The following is a 25099-nucleotide window of genomic DNA, read 5'->3' as shown; positions in this document are numbered from 1 at the left end:
TAAAAAAAAAAATTAGTGTGACATGTCACATTGATAGCCTCTCTTTTACTCTCTCAATCTCCCCCTCACATTATTAATGCAATAAAAGAAATTACAGCAATAAGCAAACTGGAGGAGTTTATTCCTTTCAGATGCTCCAGCATTCATTATTTTATCCCTATTTCCTATCTTTGCAACAAACTTCACATTATCTAGCAAAATAATCTCTTTCTTGCCACTAAAGACGGTACAAAATCACCATGATAATAAAAACATTAATTTCACTTAGGAACTTGACCATATTCATGGACCTACATGTACTCCATCTGTTAAGTCTTGTATATATGCACGTCTGTTATAATTCTGATAAAATATTTGATTCACATAAATTTTACATAATAATACTAATACGTGTGATGTCAATTTAGGTGCGCATACTAACATTACAACATAAACAACATAAGAACGTGTACCAAATGATATTATACTCTAATATCATTTTTTTATAAACATTATGGAACTTATCCGTACGATATAAACAATATGTCACTTAATCAGTCGATCATAACATATAACCAAAAAGCGGAAAAATAAGTACATGAGTGAAAAGGAAAGAGAGATTGCGTAGCAATAGGTGGTAACTTAATTAGGTTGACTAATTAGAACGAGAAAGAAGGGAATATCTCTTAAACTCTAAGTGGAAGATACCATTTGAAGTTGTTAATTAAGCCCTGAAATTTGGCAACTATCATCTCTCATATAAATATACATCTCTGCGTTGTCCTCTTCTCCCATCTCTTTTCCCCATCACATAAATCAAACTAAATTGTTTTAAACTAAACCTTTAAAAAAAAAAAAACACATTATTTTAAGATCTAACCCTTTCTTTTGTTTTTTTTCTTCACTTATTTTTGTCAGACTATTTGGAAGCTGTACGTCAGCATACTCAGCAACCTTAGACTAACAAATTTATTTCAGGTTTGTATTATTTTAAATATTTAATATTTAATATTCTTAATAATTTGTAGAGTTACTTCTTGATTTATTATATTTATATTGTATTATATTGAATTGTTTAATATGATGATGTGTTAATATATATTGTTAAAAAATGAGATCTTTGATTTGTCATTACATGTATATTTGTGATGTGACAAATGAATGATGTTTTAAGTACAAAATTTCAAGTTTCCAATTATTTGGGAGAATGAAGATTAAGATGTTTCATTATTCATTTTAAGGATTGAATCATACTTATTGATAATTTCTTTTAACATTATGATTTGATTCACAAACTATTAAATATGCATGCATAATCTCACCTATTAATCATGGAATCACGATAAAATTAAAGATTTATACTTGTTCATCCATAATCTCACCTATTGATCATGGAATCGTGCTAATAACTATGGATTTTAGTGTCGTGCTTGTACAGGCTAGATTTATATTCTATGCGTAACAAATTATCAAATTTATGCCTCATAGAATTTGTTCGTATTTGGCTATTTTGTTCCATGTGGGAGCACACGAATAAGTAAAGTGTACTAGGCCAGGTTTTGATATTCTCACGAGTACTTGCTTACACTTTATGAATTTTATTTTGTGCTTATGATATATGAAAAGTAAATATCCAACCTTTTCTAGAACACTGAAAACAATAATATATACTCTACTTTTCAAAGTTGTTAATTAACGGTTTTATGTTACATTCGAGTGTATAGTGTGTGGAGACTTGGACGGAGTTGTTTGTTTCATATTATGTCGTGTGAAATGAATTTAACTAATCGTCTGTGTACAATGTATGTAACAAGTATTCATTATATATACACATGCCTGTATTCTGTTACTAAAATTACTCGTTGGATTATTTTTCAGGGGAAAACAACAGAGGAAGATTAAAGTGTCATGGCTAAGGATCAATTACATGTCCTAAATGCGTTAGATGTAGCCAAGACACAATGGTACCATTTTACGGCGATTGTAATAGCAGGGATGGGCTTCTTTACGGACGCTTACGATTTGTTTTGTATATCCTTAGTGACAAAACTCCTAGGACGGGTTTATTTTCACGTGCCCGGCTCAGAGAAGCCGGGCACGTTACCCCCTAGATACTCCTCGGCTATCAATGGAGTAGCCTTAGTAGGGACTCTAGCCGGGCAACTCTTCTTTGGCTGGCTCGGCGACAAGCTGGGCCGAAAAAAGGTCTATGGACTAACACTAATGCTCATGTGTCTATGCTCTGTGGCCTCGGGTCTCTCCTTTGGGAGTAACCCGAATACTGTGATGATCACCCTTTGCTTCTTTCGGTTTTGGCTTGGGTTTGGGATTGGTGGGGATTACCCCTTATCTGCCACCATCATGTCCGAGTATGCTAATAAGAAGACTCGTGGTGCGTTCATTGCAGCCGTGTTTGCTATGCAGGGGTTCGGGATCCTTTCTGGTGGTATATTTGCTATTTTGATCTCTGCTGCATTCGATGCTAGGTACGTATACTTGTACACGTTAACATCAGTCTGCTGATAAACAATAATGTTCATGAAAAAATTGCTGATAAACTTGTAAGAAAGTATGTTACATAACAAAGTTTCTAATCAATCTGTCTTGAAAATGGTTGTTATATATGTCATAGGTTTCCAGCTCCATCGTATGAAGAAGATCCAATTAAGTCCACAATTCCACAAGCAGACTTTGTCTGGAGGATCATACTTATGGTTGGAGCATTACCAGCACTTATGACATACTATTGGCGAATGAAGATGCCTGAGACTGCAAGGTATACCGCGCTTGTTGCAAAGAATACTAAGCAGGCGGCTGCTGATATGGGGAAGGTATTGAATCAGGAGATCGAAGAGGAGCAGCCTCAAGGGGTGGAGAAGTTGGGGACAAAGACCGTTTGGGGTTTGTTCTCCAAGGAGTTTGCTCGACGTCATGGTTTGCACTTACTAGGAACTGCTAGTACCTGGTTCTTGCTTGACATTGCGTTTTACAGTCAGAATCTTTTTCAGAAGGATATCTTTAGTGCTGTGGGGTGGATCCCTGCTGCTAAATCAATGAACGCAATCCAAGAGGTGTATAAGATTGCTCGAGCTCAGACTTTGATCGCGTTATGTAGTACTGTTCCTGGATACTGGTTCACTGTCTTCCTCATTGATAGGATTGGGCGGTTTGTTATCCAAATTTTGGGGTTTGCCATGATGACAGTGTTCATGTTTGCCCTTGCAATTCCTTACAACCATTGGACTCACCCGGAGAACAGGATTGGGTTTGTCATGATGTATGCCTTAACCTTCTTCTTTGCCAACTTTGGTCCCAATGCTACCACATTTGTGGTCCCTGCAGAGATTTTCCCTGCGCGGCTAAGATCTACTTGTCATGGGATATCAGCTGCCGCTGGGAAGGCAGGTGCCATAATTGGCGCGTTTGGGTTCTTATACTTGGCTCAGAATACTGACCCAACAAAGACAGACCAAGGTTACCCTCCAGGCATTGGAGTGAAAAACTCTCTCATTGTTCTAGGTGTGATCAACTTACTAGGGCTGTTCTTTACCTTCTTGGTGCCTGAGGCGAAGGGGAAATCTTTAGAAGAAATCTCACGGGAAAATGAAGATGAGGAGGAAGAAGAACCATCCATAGTTTGAGTTTGTTTGGGATTTCTAGTGTAGTTTAAGATCAGTTTCCCAATGTCTACTGTAGTGTGATCAATGTTTCTTTCTTATTTCTCAGGCACTAGTTCTCTATGACATTAGTTGTGTTGGGTGTGCTACATTTTTGCATAAATTGTGATGAGTTTAAGTAGGTTGTGAAGGAATCTATCGTGTTTGGTTTGTTGAAAATCATTGCATTGTTTATTTTATAATGTCAGCCATTGCAACTTACAGATACAGGTTCAATGTGCTGATCTTTAAATACTGATGAGTTTCGCTATCAGGTCTGCTGTTTTTTTCAGTTCGGAACTGCAAGGTTTTGATGGTTATTTGTAAAGAAGAGTCAAGGAAATCTCTTAACGCCTTAAAAACTAGCAAGAAAAATGAAAAACAAAATCAAGTGGTAAAACATTTGTTACCTAGCTGCTTTCAATTAGCAGCGACAAAGGCAGGAGTATCTGATATCAGGCTATGCTCTTGCTAAAATCATGTTTATTCGTCAGCAATTAATTTCTAATGTGTAGAAACATTTCGAGCCCTTAATAAAATAAGAATCACTTCATATACATTGTCAACTGTAAACCAAGAAAACAATCTTTAGAACCTCATAGTGATACTTCAGAGACATGTTTCTACTAGGTTTCCTCCAAGTTTGCCAAGAAAGAAGTATTTGAAGCTCTAAGTTTGCCAAGGGGATGGCGTTGATATAAAACCTAATGCCTCGTCAATCACCCATGATTCGAGACACAAAGAGTTGGCCAGTTTCATATCGAGGGATAAGGCTGAAAACTGTCAGTCCAATACCGGGAAAACCATACCTGACCAAAACAGTCCTACAGATGAGACAGTAAAATAGAAAGTCTACTCAAGCCCAACACCACCTTAAAGTTAGTCTGATCTGACTCGAGTTGGGTTGAGCTGATGATAATCAGCTCTTCCCTAGGTAAAGAGCTATAAACTTCTTAAAATTTTGCCACCCTAGTTGATGCCCCAATCTATGCATAAAAAACTGGATTACTGGAAATCTGGAATAACAACATTTTATAACTTCCAAGAGTTAGATCATCAATAGTTTACAAGTCAGTAAACTTGCCCTTGTCTGACAAGCAATACAGGCTAACAACAGTATATATGTAACAACAGCAACAGCCTATAAGCTTCAAGCGTCAGACCTGTTTTCGAGTTTTTCCTTCGTCAGAAAGAATTATCGCTTTATAAATTCTAATTGATTAATGTGCACGATCTTTGAGCACTTCAAGATCCATCTCCGAGGGGTCAGTAGCCTGAATTTCATAATGTACACCATCAAGCTCATGCTTAAAGTTCTCCTTTGATGTGGCGTACAGCATCTTGGCACGTATGCGAGAAGTTGAAGGAGCCCTACAAATAGATAAAACGTGTAAATGATCATGCTACAAAATTTCTTCTGAAAGTCAGAATCAGAAGATCTGCACTTCTGCTGCTCAACAATCAATAAAAAAAAAAAAGCTGAACTAATTGTCTAATAGTCAGGCAACAAATATTTACGTAGTATATTCTTATTAGTTGTCTAACTACTTTGGCAATTAGACAATTTCTAGAAGAAATGGCAATTTATGTCATAACAAAGCTTGAGCATGGAACTTCAAAAACAGTAGATCAGAGGTCATGATTCTAATGAAGCTGTTGGGTAAAAACATAGTTTTTCTGGGCCAAATCAATCATACGCAGTAAGATCAGCGCAAATAAACAAACTATGCAGTATCTGACTATCTGATAGAGATAGCCTAACACTATTTTTCCAGGTCAGGTGCAAAATTACCCCCCTCACTGAATCCCTATCTCAAGGTGGCCTGCGGAAGGTGGCTAGTGAGGAATAATGTTCAGGGGACGGGGGAAAGGAGCCTTGAACCCAGGACGAGCTAAGTTGTGAACTGATGGAAGCCAGGGGTTCAACCACTGATCTCTACTCATTTATTGTTTAAGGCTTAACACTACACTCCAGGAAATTGCTAGCAGTAATAAATCAGACATTCATAAATCAATCCAGTTCCAGAGTTCATGTATATAGACTATATACATATAATAGCAGCAACATATATACTTGACATCCGAAATTCCGAAGTATGAAACAGAATCAGCATCACCAGGGCATTTATCTTAGTATCATCATAATTTGACGAATCAAAAGTCGATGTATATTTCACAAAATTGATTCAAAGATGCAGATTCAATAATCAAATAATTGGAGGGAATGAATATGCAACTGAAGAAAAGAAATCAGGCAAAGAGCTAACCATGCAAAGAAGAAAATCTTGCTCTTTTGGCAATTGTCAGATGTCACAAAATCATAATCAAAGACTGCATATCGACAGTCATTTTCTGGCAAAGAAGCCAAAAAATCATCATAGCTTTCGGCTGGATTGCCAGTCTTCTCAACTACAACTTCTTTCTTCTTCTCATCAATCTTGAATACAACGTAGCGATGATCCTTCTTCCTCTTTAGTTCTAGGAATGCATCTTTGCTATGGTCCGCGATAGACAATCCAGACAGAGAGTTAGACTGTTACAAAACAAAACTATGATCAGACTTTCTGAACCTTAGATGATTCCATAAGAACAATAGACCAATTGCTATCAAAATCCAACAACATTGAAACATAAAATGGGCCAGACTTAATCACTCAAGAGTATGCTAAAAAAATTCAGCCTCGGGTGAAAATAATCGCGTAAACACTATCTAAAATTGATCAACTCAGCAAGGCTGCCCTCGAAAATCACAGGATAGCAATGTCAATCATCACCCGTAGCAATCAATTTTTCGTAAGGCAGCAGAGTTAAAACCTCATGATGAACATACACAAAGCACATACCCCATCAAAATACAAACTTGACAATACAAATTGTAAGAATCCTTATTAAAACTTATAAGTCCCAATTTCAGCTTTCAAAATCAACTCGAATGTCATTGTTCTGTAATACGATGTAAAATAATATGACACCTTGATTTTTTTTTTTTTGAGGCGAAAATGGAGAACACATATTCTAAGCATAATCAAAATTAAATTGTGTAATTCACTACCAAAGAAAAACTTGTCAATTAAATCGCTCAAAATTCACAGGAAATCACAGCCAAAGTTCACAGAGATCTCAAGTTTCAATCAAAAACAAATAAATTGGTAATTTGGGGAAAAATTTCAACTGAATGGTAAAAAAGTCAAACCAAAATTTCGCTTTTTGTAAAATTAATTTTTACGCAGATTACTCGCCTAACAAACATCGAAGGCCCCAAAAAAAACATCTTTCAGCAAGAATGAACAACACAAGAAATGGGAATACTAGCAAAATGGTCAATGGTTGAAATTGAAGTATATCAATTAAATTTTTGCATCAAATAAAAAAAAAATTAATAATAAATCAAGCCTAAATTTTTTCTCATAAAATTATCAAAATCATTATTAGTCAGACCACAAATTCAATAAAATTGAGAATAATCAACTCAAAATCATGGAAATTATACTTAATCGGAGGCAAAAACAAAAAATTACCCATGAAAGTAAAAGCAAAGAATTAAAGATTCAGCATATAAAAAAGTGAATACCCTTTTGAAAGACATGGTTGATGAAGTTGCTTAGATTGAAAGGAAACACCAAAATCGCACGAAAGTTAGAATTTTTAGTGAGAGAAATGGGGTTTAAAGGATTGGTGATAAACTGGAGGGAAATTGGTTGTTGAAAGAAAAACAAAATAAATTGAGAATTTTATGGTGTCGTGGAGTGTCCAAAAACTGACTGAAAAAAGGTTCTTTCTTTTTGTTCTTTTCTTTCTCTTCTTTCTAGTTAAGAATTATTAACAATGGGATGTCTTACTTTAGGGTTATCAACTTACCCGTCATTAACGCGTTAACGGTATTTATAATTGCTTAGGTCTTGTTTAATTTACCTTAAGAAAAAAATAGATAAAAATTGTTAAAAATTCGGTTATTTATTGAATAAATACAATATTAAAATCAATAAAATAAGTTTTGATCAGAAAAATTATTTTTAATTTGATTACAAATAAAACTAGTTTAGCCGAATGAAATAACTTTAAGTGTAGTAAATATTATGTGAAGAGAATATGATCATAGACTCATAGATTAGAGTTGGCAAAGTTGAGAGGAAAATAACAATTATATGGCTTGTTTTTGTTGAACTAGTCTAGGATAATAGGATGACTTGACCAATTTATTCACAATGAAAGTTGGTAAGAAGTATCTTTATTCATAATTTTTTTTCTTTTCAAAAGAATTTTGCAAATAATTTTACTCTTATGCTAAGGCACGCTGTTTGAATAGTTAATATAATACGATGAAAGAAGTACTATCACGTATATAAATACTTTATTAAATAGATAACTGAGAAATCACATCAAACAATAAGTCTAATTTTCAACCTTCATTGGCATGAAATAACACAATATATCATATATGCTTACTCTAATAATAATTCTATACAATCTAATCTTTCTCCAATTATATTTGGTTTAACCTATAATGAGAAACTATAGCTATACAATCTTATAGACACTCCGTCCTACTGCTCAAAGATTACTATCGAGTGATGTAGTCAAGGGATTTAAAAAGTTAAAATCTTAATTTCATAATTTGTGGTCCTCCTTCCTTATAACTAATCTAAATTATATACTACCTCCATTTCTGAAAGTTCGACTCACTTACTATTCACGTGGTCAAAATAAAATCACTTTTGACCACATTTTATGATTTATACCATCTAAATAAATTAACAAATTTGATCTTATTAGATTCATCTAATGATAAAATTTTCAAATATCAACTTTTTGAAATTTTTACTTATACATAACCAAAGTTATTAATGATTAAAGATGTTCATTGAAGACCGTGCAAATGCGAAGTGAGTCGAACTTTCCATAGTATATTTTTGATAGGATTATGTTACTAGTATATACTTCTTTGTTCTTTTTTACTTGACCTGTTTCTTTTATCAAGCTTGTCAATGTAAAACTTTAACGGTCAATAACTTTAATTTAATTCTCCATAATTAAAAAATATAAAAGTTATGTATTATGATAGTTCTTATTGAGACGAATTCAAAATGATCCAACATGAATATGTTTTTCCTTATATATTATTTACAAAACACAGTCAAAGGAAGGGTGATAAATAGTAAATGTCAAAACGGGTCAAGTAAAAAAACGGAAGAAGTATGATCCAATTTGACTTTATTGGTAAGTGTTAACAAGGGTGAGTAGATTAGATGAAGATTAATTAATCAATGGAGGGTACAATAATAGTAATTCGTAATTGCTGATGTAATTCTTAAAAGATGCTGCCAAGCTACATTTGACCTTAGTGGGTGATTGATATTATTAAAATGTTATTATGAAATTTATAATTGACTTGAAAAAAAAGAGGGCGGTGCGTTGGAATAACGCTATAGTATGAGGTATACGAGTAGGTAACATGGCCATAGGACCAGAAAATAATGATCTAGTTTTGCAATTTGCAAATGGATGCTTGCTACCCAACAAATTATTATTGATGAAGTCCCCCCACCGTCCTTTACCCTTTTAAAAAAATAAATTCTAGATTTTTAATTATTTTTTATTAGACAAAAGCTAACAAACGCCCCGTGGACGTTAGATAAGCTAGCTAAAAAATAAAAAGTTTAAATTAAACATTAACATTAATTACACTAATCAATGCGTGATTTTGTCATGTTTTCTCAAAATTAATATTATTTTAGGTAATATATTAAATATTTATCCATCGTCCGGCGATAGTTAGCAAGATCATTTTTGTTATAAGTTTTTTTTTAAAAATAAAAAATAAAAAAAAAATTCTATTTCATGAAGTATTTGTAATTTTATGTACGTTGTCTTTCTTGATGTTCATCAAATATTTAGATTTTTATAAGGCAAAAGCTAATGAGCGCCCCCGGGGCATTAGATAAGAGAATTAAAGTGCAAATATTAGAGTAAAATTAACATTAATTACACCGAACGACGCGTGATTTTGTCATGAATTCCTAACTTAATACCATTTCAACCAATATAATTTATCCTTAACTAACGCCCCGGGGCGCTCGTTAGCAAGATCGTTTTTATAAAGAGTAATTATTGCGTGATCTAGGACAATTATATTGGAATTTTTTTTCCCTCATAGAAAAAGAATGACTTATTTTTTTTTATATCAATTGTTATAAAGTGAGGACCTAAGAGCCTCTTTAATTCTCTAAAGGTTATAAAATAAATCCTAAAGTCCTTGACTATATTTCTATCATCAATGAGAAAGAAAAACTTTTTTTTTTTTTTTTTTTTTTTTTTTGAGGAATCAGAAAACAAAACTTTGATGACTTAAATTCCCCAACATTTTTTACACTCTCAAGAAAAATTCTAAACTCAATTACGCTATCAACAGAATTAACTCACCATTGTATCTCATGCAATAAGTTTACCTTCTCTTCATATACATTATGTCTCTTGTAACAAATTTCACTAATTATTATATACACGATGTCAGTTACTCTATAAATTTCATGTCAAACCTCGTTATTTATTAACCCTGTAAATAATACACTAAATAAACACATTTTATATACCATATCTAAAACGGCCAACATAACACACCCACACGGCCACACACCATGACCATCAAGTTGAGTTGGGCTATAGTCAATAACCCTAGCAAGTTGATATTGATCATAAATTTACATGGTACTACGAAACAAAAAACAACCTTTGAGAAAGCTCTGATCTTCTACCTGTTTTTCAAATTTTCCCCGCTAAAAAGTACCCCTTATGGAGTCAGAGGGTAAGATCAAACTCGATGAACCCTATTTCTCTCTTATTTTATTTTCTTAATTTTTCTGTAATTCTAGATTTAAATGGGTGTTCTTGTCTTGTTAGGGCACCGAAATCCTACAAACCCATCTGCAGTTTTGGCTTCTCTTTTGACTAAAAGAGCTAAGATTCATGAAGAACTCAGAAACATTGAGAAACAGGTGATTTCCTCAAATCCCACATTGTATGATTTCTGGGGTTTGTGTTGATTGTTTTGTTGTTTGTTCAAGTTGATTGAATCAGTGAAATTATGGGTTTTTCTGGGATTTTTAAAAAAAATATGATTTCAGTCGAATTGCCAGGATCAATTGTCTGACATGAACTAATCCAATAGGTTTGATTTACATTATATTGATCAGCCAGTGGTTGGATTCATTTGATTAAGAATTTGTATCCATTATATATTTTGTGCTTTTTTTTTTTCTTTGCTGTTTGATGATTCTGTATTGAAAAAACGTTGCCACTAAGTTCTTTTGTAAGTAATTTTGGCTATTCAGGTTGTCAAATGACTAGGTTTTTTTATGATCAATGAGGTACTTCATTGTCATTGAAGGTGCTTTGTGCCTTCAAATTTGTGGGATTGATGTGTCCACTGTCAAGACTCAAGAATGTATCTTTGGAATATGAATCCTATCTTTATGTACTGGGTTTATTGGCTATGTAGATTTATCGCGGTGTAGGAACCAAGAAGTGCTTTTATGAGCTCTTACATCGTGAAATATTGTAACTGCTTGTTTATGCATTTGCCAACTTTGAAGTTTTAGTAGTTGGCATTGGATTTTATAAGAAAGAAAAGGATTTAAATCATCACCCACCATGAAGTGCTTTTGTGAGCTCTTACATTGTGGAATATTAAAACCATGGTCAAGTTTGCCCACACTTTCAATATATTAGACCTCAATAAAATACTGAACCGTGTCTTCATAGATTGGAATGCTTAAGCCAAGCTGCTTTAATTGCTATATACCAGTAATAATATAATCATACCTGAGTATGCTTCTCATGATATGGCAACAATGTGGAAAGGATGTTTTACAAAAGAAAGAAATTTGAGATTGTTAAGCTGCTTTGATTGGTATATGATGATATAATCATTCCTCTTTCTTTTGCTCTCATCATCCATTGAGACTCGAACTGTGACAAGTGTATTGTTGCAAGTGCAGGTTTTTGACATGGAGACAACTTATTTACAGGACCCTAGCCAATGTGGAAATGTATTGAAAGGTTACGATGGGTTCTTATCGACATCAAAGAGTACCACACTGTACATCCCGGAACTCTTTTCCAATATCTTTCATCTTCAGCTCCTTCTTTACTGGAATATACTTAATGATATTACAATATGCTTATACAAATGACACTTTATTTTTTGTTGCATATAACACAAGAGTTTGAATCTGATTTGTTATCATTAAATGATTGCTGTAAGTCGAATTTCTTGACTCTTAAAGAGTGAAGCTTTAACAATTTTCTGAAACATCAGCATAGGTTTAAATATGAAATTTTTTGTGGCAGTATGTAGTTTGTTATAGTTCCTTTTGCCTTTTGTAATTAATGATGTTGAAATCAATGTATAGGAAACTTCATTAATTTTGTCATTGAAGGAGATCTTTTCACTAATAGTAGATGTGTATCAGTGTATATAATGTTTCCTGGTTCTATGTTTAGGCTGAAGAGGTCCAGGAAGTTTCAACCGGAAGACAGGCTATTTTCTTTATCTTCAATTACCTCACCAGCAGTATGTATTTTGCATCTTACATATGGTAGCATATTTTTTTGTTTGTCTTGAATGTCTCTTGTTGATGAAGTGCTGAGATATGACTAGAGAGACCTCGCTATTTCCCATCTGTTTGGCTGGACCTTGATACAAGATATCTCGTGTGTGAAATATTTTCCTCCAAAGTAATCTGATGAAATACTGAATGGAATTCAGTTACTAGAACTATTGCATTAGCCAACCACTAGTGAGATTGATCTAGGTGAATACAATACTCCACTGATTCTCAGTTTTGAGCATCTATTCATTTGGGAACTATGATGGATGTATTGTTAGCATTTAAGAGAAATATAAAAATTCTACGAAATATATAAGTTTTTTGTTTGAGTAATACAGATTATTGTTTATTTTAGGTGTTAGCATGAGCTAGAAATGATACAGCGTAGGTTTTACCATGTAACTCTGATGATCTAGTCAATTATTTTAGCATTGTGGTGATAATTAGCTGTGTTATATCGTCATCATCATTAGTTATGTTATTCAGCCCAAATTTATTAAGTTTATCATCAGCAATAAGAATTAATTTAAGAACTTATGTATGTGATCTTTTGAAGTCATGCAGAAGAATAAAAATGATTCCAGATTGTGTGTTTCATTTATTTATCATAATGTCAGATAGAATGACAATTTCTCCTTCATGCAGCCTTTGTTCAGGAATTATATTCGTCTCTCAGACCCATGTATAGGATTTATTTATAGTATTGTTCTATTTTGATGGTCACACTAATCATCTTGTTATGTTTATTTGCTGGTTCCACTGTAGGCAGAAGAACAAGCATATGGAAGAGAAGGTGTGCTTTTCATCTGTCATATGAGAAATTTTCTTCCCATCAGAATTTCTTAAATCATATTCTGATGCTTGCTGCGTATGTTGGTAGATGGAAGATTGGAAGGTCCAGGTCGATACAGGGGAATGAGTGTGGTCGGAAATGGACAGTAAGTGCTACTTTTATCATGAATAGGAATAGCTGGTATAAATGTATGTGGTATATTCTTGGGTTGTATTGCTATTCACAAATCACATCTACATATTATGTTTTGTTTGTAATGTTCGTGTCATGTGTCTTTTATAGAAGTTAGAATTAGATGATTCACATTCATTGCAACTTCATGATCTTTACAATACTGCAACTTACATTTATACAGTCAATATATGCTACATCTTTTTAAAATAATGCAGAGGTTTATCTGTTCAAATTACAGGGGCAAACCGAAGAAAGGCAGAGGAGCTAGAGAAGGGAAAAGAATCAAACATAATGATCAGGATTTCGATTATGATGATGATGCTGAAATGTAGCGGTTTACTACTAGTCTACTACAAGAAAGATCTACTAGCTGATGTTTTCATACACTTTCTAGCGTAATGCTAAAGCAGATGATATGATAGAGGAGCGTATACCATCAAACAAGGACCTATGTATCACTGATCCATCTGAATACAGCAGCCAATGTATACTGCAAGTCTTTTTTTTTTTTCTTTTTCTTTTTTTCTTTTTTTGGTGGGGATGGGGGAGTACAGTCTCTGATGTACATGTAAATCAGAGGAATTGAAGTAATTTTCCTGGTAAAGAAAGTTTGAGTTCTTAGTTTTTGGTCTGGTTTAATCGGAGTACAAGCGAACAGTTTCTAATCAAACTTAAGCATGGGGCAAAGCTGTGTAGCGAGCAGTGAGGCCAAACAAACTAAACCAGATTCCCTGTTTTGTTGCTCAATTACAATGGATCATACTTTCCTAAATGTACCTAATATCAGCTGAACTTGGGTTTAAAGACGAATTTAACGAACTCCCTTGAAAGTTATTGACTTAAGGCTAAGGGTGTTTAAAGGAAAAAGAGAAGGTCCAACTGTCCCAGAGTATTGTTTGTTGTATTACATGGGAGTCTAATTATGCTATTAATTAAGTGGAAAAAATTGAGAGGAAAAAACTTAAAACCTGTGCATTTCTTATAAACTCAAACTTCAAAACTAACCTTTTCAAACTGTAAAATACATTAGCCTTTTAAGTATGGGTTGGTAGATGACTTGTGGTGAATCATTGATCAAAGATTTTATTGTATTTGGCTAATAGTGATTATTTCTTTTTTATCAAGTTAAACTAACAAAACTCGCTAATTAATAAGCCTATTATATATATGTTAATTTCAATTTCTCTCTTCATTTCATAATAATTTATCCATTTAAAACCATTACACTATTTGAAAAAAATCTTCTAAAATACTCTTATGATATATAAAATACAGTATCAAATTTAACACGGAACAATAATAAATGTATCTCCTAGCATAATTTCTTTTATCCTAATGAATATTTTAGATGTTATGAATATATATAGGGGTAGTGGAAAATTTTCTTAACCTAAAATGGGCAAATGAATTAAAAAAAAAAAAAAAAAAAAAAAAAAGGGTTTGGGTTTTGGTTTTCCCATTAGTATTAGACTATTAGACCAAATTATCAAATCGGGCCAAATCCAAATTAAAGAGTTGCCCATAACAATACAAAGTCCACATTTATCTGTTCTTTCTCTCACTTCTTCTCTTGGGAACTTTTAGCTGTTGAAAATGAACTTGCTGGTATGCAGTTATGTGTTCATCAATGGAAGTTTTCAATTCAATTTCTTGTTAATTTCAAGCTTTGATTATTTAGTTTAATTCTTAACTTTTTGATTTTGGGTTTAGGAAAAATTACCAACAATGCAGAGGAAAGAACCCCAGAAGTTGCAGAAGGTTGAAGAAGTGGGCCCTATTTGGTGGGTTGAAACCTCCGAGAATATCTCCCGCCATTTTCAATTCGACCCAGATGGTCGTTTCTCTGTTAGTCTCTTTCTATTCTTGGTTTTCACATTCAAAATTTGCTCTTTCTAAATTGCTGTAAAAAAAAGAGGTATTTGAGACTCATATTTCTGCCAATTTTGATTCTATTTTATGATATATTCATGAAGTATAGTGGGTGTGTTGGAAATTTGAAGAATTTATGGGTAATTTAGTACTATAATGGATTGTGTTAATTTGAGCTGAAAATTGGGAAATTTTGATTCAATTTTTTAAGGTAGGGCTTGTAAAATGTGTAATTTGATTTCAGTCTCTTGATTTTCTGAATTAGGGTTCTTTATTGCTTTGTTTCTTCAATGCTAAGTTGCAAACTTGCAATTATATTGGGGTTTTTGAAGGTAAAAATGCTTGAGGATTCAAGACCTGTGGTTAAAAGGGTGACTGAATCCTTCCTCAATACATTCTTTCCCTCTGGATATCCATATAGGTGGGATGTAATTGATTTGGTTTTTTAATTGTTTCACTAAAAGACAAGCATTATTGACTTGGAAATGTGGTTGATGTTTTTGATGGTGCAGTGTGAATGAGGGTTATGGTAGGTATACGCAATTTCGAGCTCTACAACATTTTACCAGTGCAGCATTGTCTGTTCTCTCGACTCAGGTCATCTCCTTTTAATCCTTACTGTTATCTCTGTTTAGCCTATTGTCTTGGCAAATGTCAAAATAGGTTTGCTTTCAGTGGAATTGCAATGTGTAGAATTAAAACCTGTTATCATACTACTATGATTATGGCTTGAAACTGATAGACCGTGATATGTTAACTGAACTAAGTGGGGCATGTAATTCATCAAGTGTGAGGCTCTCTGATTCCCATTAGTTTGTCAAGGAATTTTCATACCTTGTTTTGTGATTTGGAAAAAGTTTATATCCCTCTGATGTTTGGTTAAAAGTAAATATTTCTTTTTCTATAAGCCTGACTGCCAAATGAAGTAAACCCTACCACTCCCCTTAGCTTTTAGATCCCCTTCCTGAGAGATAACAGAATTTTGGTAGATATTGAAGCAACTGTAAAAAATTAAAGATATGATAGAAATTGAGGTTTCTTCTTCTGCAGAAATTTAATGTTTGATAGAAATTAAAACAACAGGAGATTAGGAGAGAAAGATGAACTATGTGTGTATGAGTGAGACACAACGAGAGAGAAAAAAGAATGTTTGAAAAAGTAAGCAAGAGCATATATCATAGTGGACGAAAAAGTGAACCAAACAATGGGGAAAAATAAATTATAGAATGGTTTAAAATCCATTCCACTTCTCTTAAAATTTATAATCCGGTTTAAATTTTATATGTAAACTGGAATATTCTGAACCAAACTCACCCTTGCATGTTTTTTTTTTTTTATTTGTTTTTTTTTTTTTTTTTTGGGGGGGGGGGGGGTGGGGGGGGGTGTTGAGTGGGTGGGTGGGTTGACCTTTGCCACATTTATGTATAGTTGATTTGAAAAACCTTATTTCTGGTTGGGTGTCAAGGCAATTGTGTTTCAGTGTAATATAATGTGCTTAATATTAGATGAGCACCCTGATGCATGTTTCTATGATCAAATTCTTACTCTTCTGCAGTCCCTGCTATTTGCTGCAGGCTTACGGCCAACACCTGCACAAGCAACTGTAGTTAGTTGGGTGAGCTACTATCTTTCAGAGTCCCTGTTTTATTGTAGAAGCAATTTAAGTTCTATGTGTTTTAACTTTTATAATGTAAATTGCCTATAGGTACTGAAAGATGGTATGGAGCACGTTGGGAAGCTAATTTGCAGCAATCTTGGTGCTAGGATGGATTCAGAACCAAAGCGGTGGAGAATTTTTGGTTAGCTCACATCCTCACAAGTCGCTTGAATTGATATAGTTTTGCACCTTAGTTTAAAGCAAATCTGGTACTTCAATTTTTAAGCTTATTCTATGCTTTCTGTTTGACGCATATTTTTTTTGGCTCCACATCTTTCAGCTGATGTTCTGTATGACTTCGGCACTGGCTTGGAAGTTTTGTCTCCAATATGCCCACATCTTTTTCTTGAAATGGCCGGCCTTGGAAATTTTGCTAAGGTATTTTATTTATTTATTCTATTTCCACGTATGAATGAACTTCAACTATCCGGAATAGTAAAGCTAATTTGGAAAGTGAAACAGAATTTGTTTAATGAGTTGTTAGCATCTCTGGGTATTTTCTCCTTTTTCAGTTGTAACTTGTAAGTGTGCTTATATCTTCTATGTAAAAGTATCCAAGCCATTCGAGTTGTTGAGGTTTTCTTTTTCTTATTTGTTTGCTGCTGGGGGATATTTTATATTATGTCAAAAGTTCGTTTTGAGCCATTTGAATCTTCTTCTCACATTACATACTAACAGTGGAATTTTATCTCATTTTGCATGATAGGGAATGGCTACTGTTGCTGCTAGAGCCACGAGATTGCCACTATATTCTTCATTTGCAAAAGAAGGAAACCTCAGTGATCTCGTTGCTAAAGGGGAGGCCTTATCGACGCTCTTCAATGTAATTGGAATGGGGGCAGGAATCACACTAGCATCCACTGTGTGCTCATCCATTCAAGGAAAGGTAACATTCACCATATTAATTGCTTGTTAGATTCTGAAAACTTTTGTAACCCAAAACTCATTCCGTTAGATCAAAATATGATACATTTATGACCTGATATATGAAAATCATTTTGTGAGGGCATGAGGGAAAATGCGGGGATTGAGAAAAAAAAAAGGTGTCATTCCCAATTCCAAATTTGCTATCCAAGTATCAGTAAATGAGAAAAAATCTAAAATATGTGAGAAGTATATCTCTTGGTCACATTTGACTTCAACCCAGCCCTTCCCACAGATTAATGACGTGGAATTGTGGGAAAGAGAGGCCCCTTGTGCCAAAAATGGTTTTTTGTAGAAATTATATGTTCATATTATAAACTGTATAGTTAACCAAATTTTAGTTGGAATTCTTCATCATGAAATGATAATCTGAATCTCTAGGTAAATGTTTGATTTCTAATGTGTGAACCTATAACATATGATTGTTTATATACAAGTGGGGTTTTATTACTTAAAGTGAAAGATAAGCTTAACTTTGTACAAGTGAGAAGTCTCTAAGTATTAATTATTAACAAAGCCTTCTTTCTTTACATTCATCTGTGATGTTCAGTGGTCTAATCATATAAGATTGTTGTACAGGTTATTGCTGCACCCCTTCTTTCAGTTTTGCATGTATATAGTGTTGTGGAAGAAATGAAAGCTGTTCCTGTCAACACATTAAATCCTCAAAGAACCGCTTTGCTAGTGGCTGATTTCCTAAAGGTTGATCTTTTGCTTGTAATTTTACATTGTTCATAAACTTTTGAGTGACTTTTAAGTACATGTCATTTGATTAATTCCATTTTTATTTTCAGATGGGTAAGATATCGACTCCTGCTAACCTCAGATACAAGGAAGACCTACTATTTCCAGGGCGTCTCATAGAAGATGCTGGAAATGTTTTAGTTGGAAGAGCTCTGCACAAGGCTACCAAACCATCAGCATTCCTAAAATGGAAAGAAATATTTCCTGAAGAAAAGTTTGTTTTAAGCCAAAATAACAACTGGACCGACATGGTGCTAGAGCAAAATGCAACTGGAGAAGATGCTATAAGAGGGTGGTTAGTTGCTGCATATGCTTCAAATATCGAGCAATCTTATTACAATGGTCTTAGCCCCAGTGTATTGCTTGAGGCTTACGAGAAAATGGAGAGCGTGTTCCCCCAATTTCTATCTGAACTGCAGAGTAAAGGATGGCATACAGATCGTTTTCTTGATGGAACTGGGAGCCGCTTTATATCTCAGTGATCTCCAATATTGTGCTAATAACCCATTGATGCCTGCCTTTATTTATTTTTTCATAAGGGATAAAATTCGGCTTATTAAGTACGAAGTACTCTCTTAATCTCATATCCCTTTCCGATCTTTAATTTTTGCTAGATTTATTGTTAGGAGGTTATTCATACTATTACTCGTACATGAAAATTTTGTCATAACAAAAAAAATTTGCAACATTTACCCTTTTTGTTATGTTCAATATTTATACACTTTTCTTTTTGCTCATGTACCATATAGCCGGTTGTACCTAATAATATCACTACGTACAACGGATTGTAAAATTTGCGCATTTGTGGTCAAAGTTTGATTCTGATTTTAGTATCAAAAGGAGTATGAAAAATTGAAAACTCACGGGACCCTTACCGTTGAGTTACTCCGCATTTAAAAATGTGAGGAGACATTGAGACAAACAAAACAGTCACTTACTCACTAGTACTGTACAAAACAAGAAACCTCCTTTTTAAAATTCTCTTCAAATACAAAACTCAAGGATAATATCTCACTATTTTCTGCAAATTACTGATGAAAAGCTTGGACCTTTAAAAAGAAAAGACTAATAATAAAAATGGTGAACTCTTCTCATTCACTGAGTCAACTCGCTCTGTTCTTGATGCTTCTGCTGCTATGCTGCTGCTTATCATCTTCTTTAGTGGCTGCTGCTAGGCCTGGTTTCCTCTTGACTAGACACAGAGGAAGATGCACTCCTCAGTAAGTCTTCTTCTCTCTTTCTACATTTCAATACTGAGTCAACTCGGTTTGAATCGTCCGAGTTTTTATGTTGCTTTGAATAATGCCCTTTGGATTACATCTTCCTAGATTAATTTATACCGATTGTAATGAATACCCTGAATCAAAATCGTCAACTCGAGTGTTCGGGTCGGGTTTGATAAAGTCAGGTTGGGTCTGGTCTATTTCAAACTTGAGTCGGGTTCCAATCGATTATTTTTCAGGTCAGATTGATTAATTTATACTGCTTTTAATGAGAACCCTGAAGCAAAATCATCATTTCGGGTGTCTAGGTCGGGTTTGGAAAGATCATGTTAGTTCGGGTCTATTTCAAATTTAAGTCATGTGTAAATTATTACGTCCATATGAGTCGAAATATTTTTTGTATCGGTTTTGGGTTGGGTCGGTGGGTCGGGTTTGACACCGCCCCTCTTATCTCTTTTTATTCTTGATATTACCTCCGTTACAGGTTATGTGCAACGACTTTATATCAAATCGTTGTACATAAACTGTAACGGAGGTAATATTTATAGTCTCTTTGTGCGAGGAAAAAAATGGTCAAAGCGTAAAGATTAAAAAGAGACGAAGGGAGTAAGTTAACTCGAGTCGACTTAGTTAACTAGGACAAAATCATCTTGAGTTAACTCGGTAACTCCTTAATGTTGGGGTTGTAGGTACTGGAGCACAAGGAGGGAAGAATGGCCAAAGATGGTCCCACAAAGATCAACGGTGTCAAAGGTGTTTGGATCAAGGGCAATCGAACGGTTCAGATCTGATATGACAATGTTGGAAGCAGCAACTCGAAACGACGACGTTGAGAATGCCTATGCAAGACTATTGAAGGAATCAAGTGCAGCCTTGTTGAACTCCTATGCTAGATTGGGCTACCCTTACAAGTCTTGGGAGGTGAAGACTCTTCTTTTACAGGGCCTATTCTCTGAGAATGATGCAGCCCAACAGGCCCAAATACTTAAGAAGGCTAATGAAGCTTGTAATTAGGCTAATTAAGGCTAATTGTACTACTTCAAGTAGCATAGTAGACTAGTAGTAGTCGATAGTACTCCTTTCGTCTCAAATGAAAACTATATGTCTTGTACGATTTGCCTCGTGTACAAGGGTTAGTGAACTTGTTGAATGACACTTTCTAGTTTGTAAGCTATAGCTAGTACAAAACGAATGAAGTGAATTTCATGTTATAAGGTCAGGCTAGGCAATGAGGTAATGTAGGAGCCTAAAAATATGATGCAAATACTAAAATGATAAGATCCTTTTGTATTTGTAACCAGTTATTACAACATTATTTATCGGTTACATAATTTATGTAACCCAATAACCTAAAGTTCACAAGTTTCGTTGTTCATGTGCTATAAATAAAGTCGTATGAACACTTTTCAAAATTTGACTTTTTTAGTATCTAACGATGAAGGTATATTATTATTTAATACTAATATACAATTTATGATTTTATGGTCAATTTTATAAATTTGGCTAGGGGAAGAAGTATACTATACTGAAAAGAGATTTTTGAGAAATGATGTAAAGAGGAAACCAAAAACCAAAGTTTATTAACTTTGCATTAAAAAAGTGAGAAACCTCATTTTTATTACAAACCATTATTATTCTAAAGCATGTCATTGCCATTGTACAAGAAGCCTCTTTTCACACAACAAAAAGAAGCTCTTTTGTCTCTCTACTCTTCCATTACCCTTTCCTCTAAGTACATTGAACCAAAGGTAGTAGTACTACACTAAGAACTAACATGAAAATGCTAACACACATCATCGAGCTCGAAAGTAGCATACATAACCTAGCCATTCTTTGGCTTAAAACCTCCTGCTCCTTCCTCCTCTTGAAGGGAGAAAGAAAGTCTGATGTTCGCGGTTGTACTTAAGTTGGTGTGCTTCCGAGGGTGAGATTTGGTACGCGTTTGTTAGAACTTGGACTGGCATTGCCCTTAAAACTGAGGTGTATCCTACCATAGGACTCTTCATTGGGCTGCTTGTTGTCTTAAAGGACACGTACTCGAACCCGTTGCTTCCTGCCTTAACTGATACTGTGAAGTATTGTGGGATCACAAACATCTCCCCTTCGTTTACTCTGTCGTCCATCACGCTCTCCCCGTTGTTTCCGACTACCTGGATGTGTGCCTCGCCTCGTGTCACGTATACCACGCTGTGGCTGTTCACTGCCCAGTGTGGGGAGTAGATTGTGTTCTGCGTCACATATCAAATAATAAGTATATAAGAAGACTATTCAATAGCTACAATAAAACCCGAACTCTATCCAAAATTACACCACCTCAAGTGGAGGGAGCCCCAGGTTTAATTTGTTGATTTATTTACAAAATTGTCACTTGATAACTTTTTTAAGTTTATCGACTAGTCAGGTGTAATTAAGTTTGATTGTATATTAGCAATTAGTTAAGCAATTTTACCGGGAACATGTTTCCTTTCTCTACACTCATGTCCAAGTGTCGGAGGATGGGGAGCTTGTGCTCGTTGACGATGTTGAGTCTTCCACCGTGGCGGGAGTAAACGTCGGCCTCTCTACGGTTGTCAAGGTTGTGGCGCAACCTCATGGTGCAAATAGTCTCTTCCAAACCATTAACATCAAGTCCTACGTACTTCCTTCGCCTCTCATCGTCGTAATCCTGCTCGCTTCCAGGGCTAAGGATTCTCATCTCACCTTTGTCCACCCTTATGATGAGACCTCGGTTCTCGGTTTGCTGCATCTTCCTTATCAAGTCCTCCGGCACGTCGAATGCCTCGGACAATAGCTCAGGGGCGAAGGGCCTAAAGATGTTGTTGATCTTGCCTCTTATCTCGGATGACTTCTCTAGTCCGCCTGCCAAGTAGAATGACTATATACACAACAACATTTTTGATTAATAATAATAAATAAAAACTAATTATACTTTAATTAAAAAAATACGTTTTTGTCCCACCCTCCACCCTTTAAAAAAAATAAGTGGACCAGACTAATAAATATAGTGATTGTGAGAGTAAAGTGACGAAAACAGTATTTTTAATAAAAGGTAATAGTTATAGAAGTGTACCCTGAAGGTTTGGTCAAGTTGGTTGGATGGGTTGTTAAGATCATTGACAATGACGGTAACGACCTCTTCGTTTCCGTCATTGTAACACCAATGAACAGCACCGGGAGGGATCGCAATGATGTCACCACGTGTGAAGCGATGAACCTTCTGGTGGAGGTCTTTCTGCTGCCCAAATTCTCTTTGTTCATCGCCTCGGATCCTTTCTTCTTGTCTTCCTGATGAGTCGTATGTCTCTGGGCATCCAGGGAAGGTCACTCCCAAGATTCCTTCACCTGCATTCATGACAACACACGTGCATGTGTTATAAATACTCTCTCCGTCTCAAATTAATGAATAATGGATTATTAATAAACTCTAATTACATTTTTTCTCTATGATATAAGATACATAAAAAATACTTTTATTAATAATTCATACCATATAGTATAATTAAATTTGTTATAACGAGTGTGTTACTTTTACATATATAATAATGTGTACGTATGGTACGTATATTTATTAAAATATCAATTGTATAAGGTTCAAACGTTGCGTTTTTTTGTTATAAAAAATGGAACAAATAATTTGAGATGGACGTACAAAGCAGTATATAGAAGGTTAGGGTGAACAATTAAGTACCTCGTTCAATGTAGACGAGGCGGGGGAAAGGGTGGAAGTTAGGGAGGGAGAGAGAATTTTGTTGGACAGTGACCCTCATAGCATGAATACCACTACATTGGAATTGCTCCTCAGTCTCATCCCACAACTCAATCAACCCTCCTTCACACTCAATCCTTTGGTTAGGCTCACTCGACGTCAACCGGTTAATCCGGCATTGCTGAGCTTGGTAGCTCAGCCTCTTGTGCGAGCCTTGCCCCAAGGCGGAAGACACCATGAGGCAAAGCGAAAGTGCTACAAGTATCTTAGTACCACCCATAGTTAAAAAACACTACTTAGAAATAATTTGAAGAGTAGAGAGGAAATTATATGTTATGTTATAAAAGAGTGAGTGTAAAAGTTGCTTTTATAAGCATGAAAAACGGTCCATTTTTGCCACATAGTATTTGGGTGTGCAGAAATTATGTAGTTGTGTTAGTAAGGTGGTGCATCAACGTGGGTGTTGCATGAAAATATGGGGCCAAAGAGGTGTCAAAATGCATGGTTATGTTTGTTATCGTTACATTTGGCTTAAGGTTTGATTGAAGCTAGCATAAGTTTAACACAACATTCCAAATGAAACATGCAAGGTGCCTTAAGTTTAATGTAGAGTTCTTGTCAAAAAAAAGTTTAATGTAGAGTTGTTTTGAAATGTGTTTATTATTATGTTTTTGTCCTAGGTTTGGTGAATGGTAATGAATGAAGAGTGTCACACATATTAGGAAAATGGTACTTCGTAGTTTTACTATTGTAACATGGATTTTGTTATTTGATATAAGAGTTCGACCGTATATAATGATTTATGAAGTAGCTTTATGTTACTATGTTATTAATAAAGTTAGGACGATTTAGAGTTTACAAAATTTGCTATCTTACTATCACCGATGAAGCTAGGGGGTTGGTATGGTTGCAGGCAAATTAGATAGTCACTCGATTTACTTGGCGTGGTCAAATACGATTGGAATTGAACTATTTTCTTGGTTTCATATTATAAATTTAGTTGATTATAGACCCGTATCGTATCGCCTTTATGCTTCTGACTGATGGAAATATACATTTCCTAATAATTGTTTATGATCTCCGAAAATTATCTGATTTCTGTTTTTGTGGATTATAGCCTTTGAATAATTTTTTACTTTTTCAAACCGGAGAAAAATACAGATTGGGGTGCTTTCTATGGACCCATAACCTTCGAGAGACCATTTAGGTGGTTGGAATTGTCCACTTTGTCTTTAAACGGTCAATTTACCCATCTATAACATATGCCTCCCTTCATTAACTCAAGATCACCACGAGATTTTTTTTTTTTCAAATAGTGTGGCGGTATGTGCTTCCAAACAATATTTTTAATTTTGAGATTAATCCCGAGAGTTTTAGACATCGGAACAAAAAACCACCTACATTGGTTCGATTTTGTGTATTATAACCTTCATTTTATTTGACAGTTTTGGACCTATAAAAGAAACAAGTTGAGATGCTTCTATGGACCCCAAGACACCCCATGAGTCCATTAAGATGGTTAAAACTTAGAACCCTCCACTTTGTCTTTAAACTCTCAATTCACCCATTTATGTACACACCTCCTTTCATTGATTATTCAATAGCATCACTAGCCTTTATGTGATTAATTAATGGTCACGTACTATTCTAAAAAATATTATACGACATCGAGATGCATCTACTACTATACCGAGAATTTTCAACACCGATCCCCTAAACCTCTTAAATTTGACCAAAAACATGGATTATAACCTTTAATTTTTGACAT

The 25099-nt window shown here is 34.7% G+C and overlaps 6 protein-coding genes across 7 annotated transcripts; 4 read left to right on the top strand and 2 right to left on the bottom strand.

The window, feature by feature from the left end:
- Positions 1 to 651: 651 nt before the first annotated feature.
- LOC110733127 (probable inorganic phosphate transporter 1-7) lies at positions 652 to 4526 on the top strand. The gene is made up of 3 exons (XM_021913150.1): positions 652 to 957; positions 1858 to 2465; positions 2612 to 4526. The coding sequence occupies exons 2-3, from the start codon at positions 1888 to 1890 to the stop codon at positions 3618 to 3620; spliced, it is 1587 nt and encodes a 528-aa protein (XP_021768842.1). The 5' UTR covers positions 652 to 957; positions 1858 to 1887; the 3' UTR covers positions 3621 to 4526.
- Positions 4527 to 4650: 124 nt separating this feature from the next.
- Positions 4651 to 7480, bottom strand: LOC110733128 (actin-depolymerizing factor-like). Its single transcript, XM_021913151.1, has 3 exons — positions 7207 to 7480; positions 5903 to 6168; positions 4651 to 5006 (listed from the first exon to the last, which is right to left on the bottom strand). The coding sequence occupies exons 1-3, from the start codon at positions 7219 to 7221 to the stop codon at positions 4856 to 4858; spliced, it is 432 nt and encodes a 143-aa protein (XP_021768843.1). The 5' UTR covers positions 7222 to 7480; the 3' UTR covers positions 4651 to 4855.
- A 2498-nt stretch (positions 7481 to 9978) lies between these two features.
- Positions 9979 to 14814, top strand: LOC110733126 (chromatin modification-related protein MEAF6-like). The gene is made up of 7 exons (XM_021913149.1): positions 9979 to 10437; positions 10533 to 10627; positions 11630 to 11730; positions 12135 to 12204; positions 13007 to 13034; positions 13122 to 13179; positions 13447 to 14814. The coding sequence occupies exons 1-7, from the start codon at positions 10425 to 10427 to the stop codon at positions 13538 to 13540; spliced, it is 459 nt and encodes a 152-aa protein (XP_021768841.1). The 5' UTR covers positions 9979 to 10424; the 3' UTR covers positions 13541 to 14814.
- On the top strand, positions 14702 to 19090 carry LOC110733125 (protein root UVB sensitive 2, chloroplastic). Of its 2 annotated transcripts, none has more exons than XM_021913147.1 (10): positions 14702 to 14813; positions 14919 to 15053; positions 15410 to 15498; positions 15590 to 15674; positions 16633 to 16692; positions 16783 to 16876; positions 17015 to 17112; positions 17441 to 17620; positions 18238 to 18360; positions 18453 to 19090. In XM_021913147.1, the coding sequence occupies exons 1-10, from the start codon at positions 14802 to 14804 to the stop codon at positions 18882 to 18884; spliced, it is 1308 nt and encodes a 435-aa protein (XP_021768839.1). In that variant the 5' UTR covers positions 14702 to 14801; the 3' UTR covers positions 18885 to 19090. The 2 variants fall into 2 exon arrangements, with proteins under 2 accessions (XP_021768839.1, XP_021768840.1); XM_021913148.1 differs by having other exon boundaries at positions 14783 to 14820.
- Positions 19091 to 19315: 225 nt separating this feature from the next.
- LOC110732907 lies at positions 19316 to 20943 on the top strand. The gene is made up of 2 exons (XM_021912894.1): positions 19316 to 19622; positions 20315 to 20943. The coding sequence occupies exons 1-2, from the start codon at positions 19480 to 19482 to the stop codon at positions 20637 to 20639; spliced, it is 468 nt and encodes a 155-aa protein (XP_021768586.1). The 5' UTR covers positions 19316 to 19479; the 3' UTR covers positions 20640 to 20943.
- A 258-nt stretch (positions 20944 to 21201) lies between these two features.
- Positions 21202 to 23688, bottom strand: LOC110733123 (11S globulin seed storage protein 2-like). The gene is made up of 4 exons (XM_021913146.1): positions 23314 to 23688; positions 22696 to 22967; positions 22075 to 22500; positions 21202 to 21853 (listed from the first exon to the last, which is right to left on the bottom strand). Exons 1-4 carry the CDS (start codon positions 23609 to 23611, stop codon positions 21464 to 21466), a joined length of 1386 nt encoding a protein of 461 aa, XP_021768838.1. The 5' UTR covers positions 23612 to 23688; the 3' UTR covers positions 21202 to 21463.
- Between the last annotated feature and the right edge of the window lie 1411 nt (positions 23689 to 25099).

The sequence above is a fragment of the Chenopodium quinoa genome, unplaced genomic scaffold (assembly GCF_001683475.1).
Source record: "Chenopodium quinoa cultivar QQ74 unplaced genomic scaffold, ASM168347v1, whole genome shotgun sequence".
NCBI classification, from domain to species: Eukaryota; Viridiplantae; Streptophyta; class Magnoliopsida; order Caryophyllales; family Amaranthaceae; genus Chenopodium; species Chenopodium quinoa.
Note: the sequence above shows the minus strand (reverse complement) of the source record. Positions and strands in the feature narration are given on the sequence as shown.